The sequence below is a fragment of the Camelina sativa genome, chromosome 12 (assembly GCF_030686135.1).
Source record: "Camelina sativa cultivar CO46 ecotype springtype chromosome 12, ASM3068613v1".
Lineage (NCBI taxonomy): Eukaryota > Viridiplantae > Streptophyta > Magnoliopsida > Brassicales > Brassicaceae > Camelina > Camelina sativa.
In genome coordinates this window covers 6,615,578-6,626,263 of record NC_141891.1, presented here as the reverse complement: position 1 = coordinate 6,626,263, position 10,686 = coordinate 6,615,578, and the positions used below count along the sequence as shown (strand labels likewise).

The following is a 10,686-nucleotide window of genomic DNA, read 5'->3' as shown; positions in this document are numbered from 1 at the left end:
TTAATATATATATTTCCTATTAGAATTAGTGATATAATAGATTACTTTTGGTTTTATAGCCTTTCAAAAATATTAATTGAAATCCTTTTATTTTTAGGATTTTTTGATATTTCTATAATTATTAAATAATTTTTCTTTTCACACATGTCAAAATATTATCGATATATTTGACACATGTCGCGATTATATGAATTACTAATTTTAAAAACTAAGGTTTATATAATAAGATATGTAAATCAATATATTAATATCAAATAAATATATAGCAATATTGTAAAGTTACATGATAAAGTTAAATGACTATACAATGTATAAAAACTCAGGTTATTGGACACATGTATCAACTAACTAGTATTTTAAAAATATGTTTATAGAATAATATATTAAAATACATGTCTAAAAATGTGAGTCCCAATTGATTTACTAAATTATTCTACTAATAGTATAGGATAATAAATTTTCTTATTTTTAGTGAAAAATGTTCACAAAAGAAAGCAATTCAAAAGGTAATATTAATTAATTGGGAAACAAATCATCATCAAAACTCAAAAGTGAATGTAATCTAAAAAAAAGGAAACATATTCTAATTTTTTAATTATTATCCCTCCCCCTGCCAAAAGACATTAAGCTTCTTAATTGGTGTTTATAAAAATAAAAAGCTTCTTAACTATAAATTAGAAGAAAGACAAGACTATTCTTCTCATAGTTTTTACTTCTTTTCTAGAACTAAAATGGGGAGGCCACGATTGCTTGTAGTGTCGATGTCTCTTCCGGTTACTGCAAAGAGGGTTGGAGAAGAGTCATGGTCTTTCACGATGAGTCCTGGTGGTCTTGTTAGTGCTCTTCTAGGTAAGAAGATACAAACTTTGGTAGTGATCATATTAATCAATTAAAGACAAGAAAATAGTTTTTAATTTATATTAATTTGTGGTGATCTCTTAAAGGTTTGAAAGAGTTTGAGACCAAATGGATTGGATGGCCTGGAGTAGATGTTCATGATGCGGTTGGGAAACAGACACTCTCCGTTGCCTTAGCTGAAAAGGTACGTATACAGTTTTCGAAATCTCGTAACGTATATAGTCATGTTTTGTTTTGTAACTAGTATGAACTGGAGTCCGAAACACATAGACTTAATTAATTACGGATCATGCAACCGTTACGCAAAATTAAATATGCAGTATTTAAAGAGAGTCATGGAGAAATCGATCTTTCATGACCTTTGAATCCGTTTGTGTTTTTTTCATTTGAATAGAAAATAATAATAGAAAGATCTGCTCATTTTAATATAAAATATGATGATTTAATTTTAAGTGTTGGTTTGGTTTGCAGGGATGTGTCCCAGTGTTTTTGGAAGAAGTGTGTGATCAATACTACAATGGCTACTGCAACAATATTCTGTGGCCGATATTTCACTACATGGGAACGCCACCAGAATATCGCAACGATGCAACCATAACATACGAGTCACAGTATGATGCATACAAGAAAGCGAATCAAATCTTTTTTGATGTTGTAAAAGAGCACTATGAAGATGGAGATATCGTTTGGTGCCATGATTATCATGTTATGCTTCTTCCTCAGTATCTAAAGGAATACAACAGTAAGATGAAAGTTGGGTGGTTTCTCCATACACCATTCCCTTCCTCCGAGATGTACAAGACGTTGCCCTCGCGATCCGACTTGCTTTGCTCTGTTCTTGCTGCTGATTTAGTCGGGTGAGTAATATATCGTTTACTTTTAATAGTGTAGTAATCATTTTGGATTAATAAACAAGGGTTTAAGTACTTATAATCTATACTTTTTAAAATTTTTGTTTTATAGTTTCCATACCTATGACTTTGCAAGACATTTTGAGGATGCATGCATGTGTATTCTTGGGATCGAAGCAACATCTGAAGGAGTTGTGGATCAGGGCAAAGTCACTCAAGTAGCTGTTGTAATGACCCATCTTGAAATCTCTTAAGATTGATTATATGCTATGATTTAATCTTAATCATCTCATTATGAAATTAATGAATCATTTTGTCATGTTTGGATTTTAGTTTCCAATTGGGATAGAACCTGAGAGGTTTATAAACACAAGTGCACTCTCTGAGGTCATACAATACATGGAGAAGTTTAAAAATGATTTTGGTGGCAGAAAGGTAGATAAATCTATATACTTTCTATGATTTTTGATGTTTTGGGAGAAAAGATCTAACAGAGTTGATTTTGTTGACAGTTGATATTAGGTGTAGATCGTCTCGATACGATCAAAGGGATCCCAAAAAAGTATCAGGCATTTGAGAAATTTTTAGAGGAAAATGAAGATTGGCGTGGTAAAGTCATGTTACTTCAGATTGCAGTGCCAACAAGAAATGGTATTGGTGAATGTAAGTTTTTCTATCCCTTCTACTTCTTCTTTAAATAAGCTACTATATGCATCATCTTCTTAGGATTGTGTTTGTTTCCTATACTCCTATATTTTCAGATCAAAAGATCAAAGACCAATGCCATGGTCTTGTTGGACGAATCAATGGTCGTTTTGGTTCTATCTCAGCTGTGCCAATAATTCATCTGGTTTGTTATTTATTTTCTTTTATATATGTTGTTGTCACGAGTTACACTTTTCTTCTGACTAATATATTCGGATATATGTTTCGTATTTCTATCAGGATTGTTCTATTGAATTTAATCAGTTATGCGCACTTTATGCCATCACAGGTAATTATCATACTAGCTACTTGTGATGATTTGGTTCCATACTTTAAATCATATGTATACATACTAGATTTGGTCTCATAAATTGTAAAGGTAGATTGGCTAACAAACAAGTTTATTATATTCATTCTTATTTCTTCAGATGTATTACTTGTAACATCTTTGAGAGATGGGATGAACCTTGTGAGTTCTGAATTTGTTGCCTGCCAAAAAGCAGAAAAAGGGGTTCTCATTCTAAGTGAGGTAATTGAATACACATATAGTTATATATTGATGTTAATATTCATGAATCAAATATATATGTTAATAATATTCAAAAGTAATTTACATTTGTATGAGGTTCACAGTTTGCAGGTGCTGGACAGTCACTTGGTGCTGGAGCTCTTCTTGTGAACCCTTGGGACATTAAAGAAGTCTCTACTGCCGTTGGAGAAGCTCTAAATATGTCACCTGAAGAAAAGGAGAGAAAACATAAAATCAACTTTGAGTATGTGAAAACTCATTCTACTCAGCAGTGGGCAGATGATTTTATGAAGTATGGGGAAATCAAAACATTAATTCTCTTAATCTCTATTTTGTGGTTTATTTATATATATTTTTTTTAGTAGATGACTCTTACAAATACTTTTTTGCAGTAAACTTATCGAAATTACAACTAACGCGGAGCTACAAGCTGCAAATGTCCCACATGAACTTCCAGAACATGATGTGATTCAACAATATTCCAAGTCTAACAATAGACTGCTAGTTTTTGTAAGTGTTACATATAAATATCAAGATTGTCTTATAGCTTTTCTTGTTGTCACTTAATTATCTGTGTAACTGTCAAAAATCGTACGTCCAGGGATTCTATGGAGCACTCACTCAGCCGATGAAAAATCAAGAGAGAAGCGGCGACGGAATGAATCTTGAGCTGCACCCTCAGCTCAAAGAAAGACTCAAAGCATTATGCAGTGATCCAAAAACAACAGTAGTTGTTCTGAGTAGAAGTGAGAAAAACATATTGGATAAGGTATATATTTCCCTCTCTTCCTTTTAAACTTACTTAGTTTTTTGGTTGTGATCTGACATTGTAACTAAATACTTAGAACTTCGGAGAATATAACATGTGGCTGGCTGCGGAAAATGGAATGTTTCTAAGGCATACAAGTGGAGAGTGGGTGACAAAAATAACAGAACACATGAATTTGGAATGGATTGATGGTGTCAAGGTTAGTAAATCTCTATATATTTCAGAACTCATTATTATGATAATGATAACTTTGCAATCTTCAATCTTTTGTGGTTGTTTTTTGTTTACAGCATGTTTTCAAGTACTTCACTGAAAGAACTCCAGGATCATATTTTGAAACAAGCGAGGCTTCCCTTGTATGGAACTACGAACATGCAGGTGATTATATAAATTTCTATGGCTCGCAAAAAATATACATTTCCAGAGAATATAATTGTCAATTATAAATCATCCACTTGCCGTTTTTTTTTTCCTATCACTTTTTATCTTTGTATCCTTGATCTTTGTTTTTGTTTGTAGATGCTGAATTTGGGAAAGCTCAAGCAAGAGATATGTTACAACACTTGTGGGCAGGACCAATCTCTAATGCCTCAGTGGATGTTGTTCGAGGAGAGCAGTCTGTTGAAGTTCATGCAGTTGGTGTAACAAAGGTAAATAGATTACTCTGTTTCTATATCATCAATACCCAAAAGATTCTCATTTTTCTCATAAGTGTTCTTTTTTTTTCTCTGTTACGTTAGGGAAGTGCGATGGAACGTAGTCTCGGAGACATAGTGCACAATAAGTCAATGACTACGCCAATTGATTATGTCTTGTGCATTGGTTGTTTCCTTGGAAAAGTAAGCTTCTTATTATGTAACATGTAAAATATTACTATTGATTATTAATAATTACTATCATAAATTAAAACCGTCCATGGAATGTAACTGATACAAGGTTTTGATTTATGTTACAGGACGAAGACGTTTACACCTTCTTCGAGCCCGAGTTGACCAAGAAAATTAAGTCGATTCCTGGTGGTGACTCCCCCAAGAAGGTCTCATCGACCATTGTTGACCTCAAGGGAGAAGACTACTTCTCCGTAGCTATTGGACAAACGTACACAAAGGCTCGCTATTTCCTTGACTCATCTGATGACGTTGTGCAATTGATCCACAAGCTATGCCCACACAACAATGCTTGATTCATCTTCATTATCTCTGTATCGAGAGATGCTTGGCTAAACGGCACCATTAAATATTTGATTTGCAAATTTGGCGCTTTACAAACTCATTTGTGTCATTCTCTCACTCCTTTTTTATTTCAAGTTTTTTTTTTCTCTATCTCTGTCGCTTTTTCTCTTTCTTGTTTTGTATCTCTCTCTTCCTCTGTTATTTTAATGGATAAGAAACTATTTCCTTAAGAATTTTCATTGTGTTGGAAAGCTAACTCACAAAGCAATCTTGCCACCATACATCCAAAACTTGAAAACAAAGGTACTTCTTGAAAACATAGCAATCTTTCTTGGATGTATGCATCCGAGAAACACATTATTCTAAAGCCAACTTGAAAACAAAGGTACTTCAAGAGAGTTTGGTTTATGCAAACATCATACAAAACACACACACACACACACACACACACACACACACACACACACGCACACACACTAGGAAGCAGAAGCACTTCAAGATAGTTTGGTTTATATCAACCTTATTGATCACCCCCTGATACTTAGAAACATCATAGTGTTCCTATCTTTCAGTCATGGTTGGTCCCAGAGACAAGATCGTTCAATGACTCTATGAAATTATCGACATAATCGGTCATTAGTCCAGGACTAGCTAGTGTCTCTCTCCACTTGGTGTGATTCTTCTTCACCAGATTCCCGATCTCACTGTCCCTTTTCGTCACACTATTGACAGCATCGCACAAGCTCTCTTTGGAGAACCATCCTGTTTCCTCTCTTACCACTTCAACCGAAACCTTGAGTTCGTCACTCAACAATCTAGTGTTGAGGATCTGATCACCCAAGTGTGGCACCAAGACTATCTGACAATCACTCAGCAAGGACTCCCACATTGATCCAAACCCACAATGGCTCACAAAGCACCCGACCGATGGATGAGACAATATCAAAGGTTGTTGAACCCATCCTCCCCAAACAACTCCTCTTCCTTTAACCCTCTCCTCGAATCCTTCTGGAAGTGCTTCTTGAACCGTTGATGAGCCTCTGCTACTAGAAACGGTGAACCTGTTAGCTCCATTCCTAAACAGAGTTCTTGGAACTGATCTTTCTCTAAAATGACTTGTGAGCCCAATGCACAAAACACCACTGAGTCTGGTTCAAACCCACTAGCCACTTAAACCATCGTTCCTCTAGCTGTATAGTCTCGTCTGGTTCAGGGAACACTGGACCTGTCAAGAGAATCTTTTTCCTGCAATGCTTTTCGATATAGTCGCAAAAGTTTCCTTCGAGTTCTCTGGCTGTCCTTATCGCAATGACATCACAGTTCATAAGACTTGTAGTGAATCGTTCAGTGAGGTTTGGTTCGACATCGATTGTAGGTTTCAGATTATTCCTGCAGTAAGCATCTTGTTTACGAAGTAGCACCTTCGATGAAGGGTATCCAGGGGGAGGAGCACCTAACTCACCATCTAGGCCAAGCACAGCAGCTATAGTTGATGCAGACACCACGACGTACGTTACAGTCTTAAGGCCGAAGTCTCTAGCTACTTCTGGAATCCAATGAGAAAAGTCAAAGAAGATCATGTCCGGTTCCACGGATCGGACCACAGCTTCAACTTGATCACGTGTGAGATCCATAGCGGACATCAAGAGATTAATTGTTGACAACGGGATCTCAGAGGCTGTCTCTGTGCCAACGGGGAGACCATCGACATGAGGGACGGTGACTGAGCGAAAGACAATGTTGTGTGGAAACAGATTGAGATGTTCTAACTGTTTCAGAGCTTTCTTAGGAAGCAAGAAAGTAACCATATGACCTTTCTCAGCCAATTTGTTGGCAAGATAAAGGAACGGAGTCATATGGCCTGTTGCGAACCATGGATACATAAGTGCATGAAACCTCGAACTACCCATTTATGAATTTTTTTTTGTATGTTTTGTATTTTTTTCTTTGTTCTTTTTATATATCTGTTCTGCTATGGAGACTAAAGGGCTTATCCTTATATATAGTTGAAAAATCTAACATGTGTGTAATTGGCCAATGTCACTCCGTCGGTGTTCTCTCAAAAGTTACTTATCTAACCTAAATTCACCGTTTATTTTGTTTCATTAATTTTTTTTGCATGCATTGATCCATTAGCATTAATACTAATTGACCACTGACACGTTGTTTGGTCCGTTACCACTCACCATTGTTGAACCTCGCACAGACTCATACCATTGTTGGGCAGTAGGTTATTTATTACGACCAATCCAACTTGTGGTGTTCGGTTCTTAGCATTCATTATCCAACTAAAAAGAGTGTGATCTTTTTTACTACTCTTATAAATTTTCTATCCGCCATCATATACAGACTAAATATAATCACCGTTTCGTAAAGTTACCCTTCTTCTTCCTTTTAGTTTACAAAAAATAAAAAAATAAATAAGGCATGGTTGGTGCTACGAATAAAATAAGCAGTTGGTCAATAAGCAGTTTAGCATCTCTGAGTGAATGATGACTCTGTGTACATAATTTACATAGGAAAGCACATAATTACTTAATAATGGCTTATCCAAGAAACAATTATTCTACAACCAACTTGGAAATAAAGAATACTTCAAGATAGTTTATTTTAATTATACAAACCTTATTGATCACCCACCCACTGCCACTTAATTAGAAACATCATACAAAACAAATAAACACACACACATAGGAAACGGAAGCACTTCAAGATAGTTTGGTTTATATCAACCTTATTGATCACCCACTGATACTTAGAAACATCATAGTGTTCCAATCTTTCAGCTGTCATGGTTGGTCCCAGAGACAAGATCCTTCAATGACTCTAGGAAATTATCAACATAATCGGTCATAATTCCAGGACTTACTAATGTTTCTCTCCACTTGGTGTGATTCTTCTTCACCAGATTCCTGATCTCACTATCCCTTTTCATCACACTATTGATAGCATCGCGCAAGCTCTCCTTGGATGAGATAATATCAATGGTTGTTGAACCCATCCTCCCCCAAAAACCTCCTCGTCCTTTAACCCTCTCCTCGAATCCTTCTGAAAGTGCTTCTTGAATCGTTGATGAGCCTCTAGGTGGCTTAACCGCTACAAGAAATGGTGAACCTGTTAGCTCCATTCCTAAGCAGAGTTCTTGGAACTGATCTTTCTCTAAAATGATTTGTGATCCCAATGCACAAAACACCACTGAGTCTGGTTCAAACCCACTTAGCCACTTAACCCGTCGTTCATCTAGCTGTATAGTCTCGTCTGGCTCAGGAAACATTGGACCTGTCAAGAGGACCTTTTTCCTACAATGCTTTTTGATGTAGTCACAAAAATTTCCTTCGATTTTTCTGGCTGTCCTTATTGCAACAACATCACAGTTCATAAGAATTGTAGTGAATCGTTCAGAGAGGTTTGGTCCGACATCGATTGTAGGTTTCAGATTATTCCTGCTGTAAGCATCTTGTTTACAAAGTAGCACCTTCGATGAAGGGTATCCAGGGGGAGGAGCACCTAACTCACCATCTAGGACTAGCATACTAGCTATAGTTGATGCAGACACCACACATACGTTACAGTTGATATGTATGTGTTTTATAGAGTTCTACATATAGTTTTTACATTTGTTTGCTTTTAGAGTCTTTTTAGTCCTTGGTGAGTCTTTACAAGTTTTAGGTTGCTCTGGAAGGAAATTGAATGTTTTTGGATGAAAACATGCATTTGCAGCTAATATGGTGAAGACTGATCAGTCTAGCAAGCAGATAGAGCAGACGCCGAAGAAGCACCCAGGATCGACCGGTCCTCATGTGACACCCCGGTTTCAGGGACTTGCGGAGAGGTTTAAAAGAATTGATTTGACCACCTATGTCACCAAAGTGCACTTATCTTTTCGGTCAAGAGTCCTGAGAGAACTCCAGAGTTAAGCATGCTTGAGCTGGAGTAGTCTCAGGATGGGTGACCTTCCGAGAAGTGACTGTCGGAACTGTGCGAGTGAGGACAAGACATAGGGAAATTGTGGTGATTTGTAGGGACAGTAACAAGTTTTTAAAGCCTCCCGGACATAACAAACCGACCGTCGGATAGTGATGAGCTCACATACCTAGTGAGAGGACGAGAATAAATGTATTCTTATTTTTACGTAACAAAATATGATTTAAGATTTATTTAAAAGATTTTTAACCAATAGAATAAAAATCTGTAGAATACAAATAACCATAATATAGTAAGAGGTATTTGAAAAAATCTAATAAAATGAAAAAGAAAAAAAAAACCTGAAAAACAATCTATTGGGACAGAGGAAATATACTTTTTCTCTTTGCTGGATTCCCCATGGCAAATTATCCAACATTTTCTTTTCAATGTACAAAATCAATAGTAAGAAAGTTAAATCAAACAAATTAAATATTTCTAATTTATGTGACATCCATATGTTTCTCGGTAATCTCTTATTCTCTTACATCATTGAGTCCGGCGTAGTCTAGACATGTCGCAGTCGTTTGGTCCATTAATATTGATTGAGCCTCGGTCTAGATCATAGTAGTTGGATCCAATGGTACGAAGTAGCATGTGTCACTAATCAAACTTGGTGGGGGTGTTGTTAGGTCTTCAGCATTCATAATCTTTATACAAAATTCAAAAAATAAATTTAAAATTAACCTTTCTTATGAAGCAGTAACTTTAGGAAAATAAAGCATCAAACCTAAATTCTCGTCTCTTTTGTTTTTGTCGATTTGTGTGTGTGTGTTTTTCCCATTGATGATATCAGTTGAGCACTGCCTAGACATATCGCAGTCGATTGGTCCGTCACTACTGATAATAGGTTTTGGAAAAAACAAAAAAAAATGTTGACAACGCCATTATTCCCAGTTGCTAAGTAGCCAACTAACACATAATTTATAAGAACTCAACAAGTATCGATTGCAGAAGAAGTAGCCAGCCAACTGTTTTTTTTTTTGTGTCACAAAATTCATCATCCCTGACATCCAACCAGTTTCCATTTCCCCAAAAGTCTACTAGAGTAATGGTGTGGTGAGATGCCTAATCTCACATGTCTCTTTATGTCCAAGTAGTGTCTCAGGTTTTTAGAATGTGACCAATTGTCGGACCAGAACCACAATTAGCTAGCAAGAGAAAGGCTTTTGGTGCATAGAGGAGCCTCTAGTCTCAAGATATCTAATTGGTTATAGTAGTTCCAGCTGATAGTCCGGTTTTAATGTTGTTCTTACACAACATAAGCTATAAAAAAAGAGGAATGTATTTTTTCATAACGAGATTATAGTACTAGAGGCGGACACAATACAATGTACATGAGAATTGACAATAGAATAGAGATGACAAATTACAAAGCGAGGAACACTTGCACTTGAGCGCATGCATACACATGATTTTGAGATTTAGAAATGACAATCAAAGGATCACGAGAGGGGCCTCATCGGTTTTGGCAGGTGTGGTCTCTTGTGTTGGTGGCTCAGTCTCAGCAGGAGCTTTCTCTTCTTCCTTCACAGCTTCTGGAGTTGGCTCGGCCTTGGTTGCCTCAGAGGAGTCCTCTTTTGTCTCATCTTCCTTCTTAGTCTCTTCACTAGACTCTTCCTTCTTCTCCTGTGATTCAACAAATCAGCAACATCAGTTTCAACTTAATATATATGAGTTTGTTCAATCAAGAATTTGTACTGAATTCTGTCTTAACTGTTAAACTTCATTGTTTTTAATCTAAGAATCTTCAAGAAATCTTCTAAAATCCTTTTATAAGAATATATTGAAATTATTTTAGACATTGTATACTGTATCAGGCTATCAGGCTATCAGGCA

General features: G+C 36.3%; 1 protein-coding gene and 2 pseudogenes across 2 annotated transcripts; 1 reads left to right on the top strand and 2 right to left on the bottom strand.

Annotated features, from left to right (window-relative positions):
• The first annotated feature begins 625 nt into the window (after positions 1 to 625).
• Positions 626 to 5,117, top strand: LOC104733269 (putative alpha,alpha-trehalose-phosphate synthase [UDP-forming] 4). The gene is made up of 17 exons (XM_087479686.1): positions 626 to 849; positions 945 to 1,042; positions 1,330 to 1,715; positions 1,822 to 1,936; positions 2,043 to 2,144; positions 2,222 to 2,372; positions 2,471 to 2,559; positions 2,655 to 2,703; positions 2,843 to 2,943; positions 3,048 to 3,235; positions 3,336 to 3,453; positions 3,545 to 3,712; positions 3,789 to 3,911; positions 4,003 to 4,090; positions 4,232 to 4,362; positions 4,453 to 4,551; positions 4,668 to 5,117. The coding sequence occupies exons 1-17, from the start codon at positions 732 to 734 to the stop codon at positions 4,893 to 4,895; spliced, it is 2,352 nt and encodes a 783-aa protein (XP_087335812.1). The 5' UTR covers positions 626 to 731; the 3' UTR covers positions 4,896 to 5,117.
• A 257-nt stretch (positions 5,118 to 5,374) lies between these two features.
• Positions 5,375 to 6,851, bottom strand: LOC147930231 (UDP-glycosyltransferase 79B3 pseudogene; annotated as a pseudogene).
• A 543-nt stretch (positions 6,852 to 7,394) lies between these two features.
• On the bottom strand, positions 7,395 to 8,461 carry LOC104733268 (UDP-glycosyltransferase 79B2 pseudogene; annotated as a pseudogene). Its single transcript, XR_015575335.1, has one exon. The product of XR_015575335.1 is annotated as a UDP-glycosyltransferase 79B2 pseudogene (transcript).
• Positions 8,462 to 10,686: the final 2,225 nt, after the last annotated feature.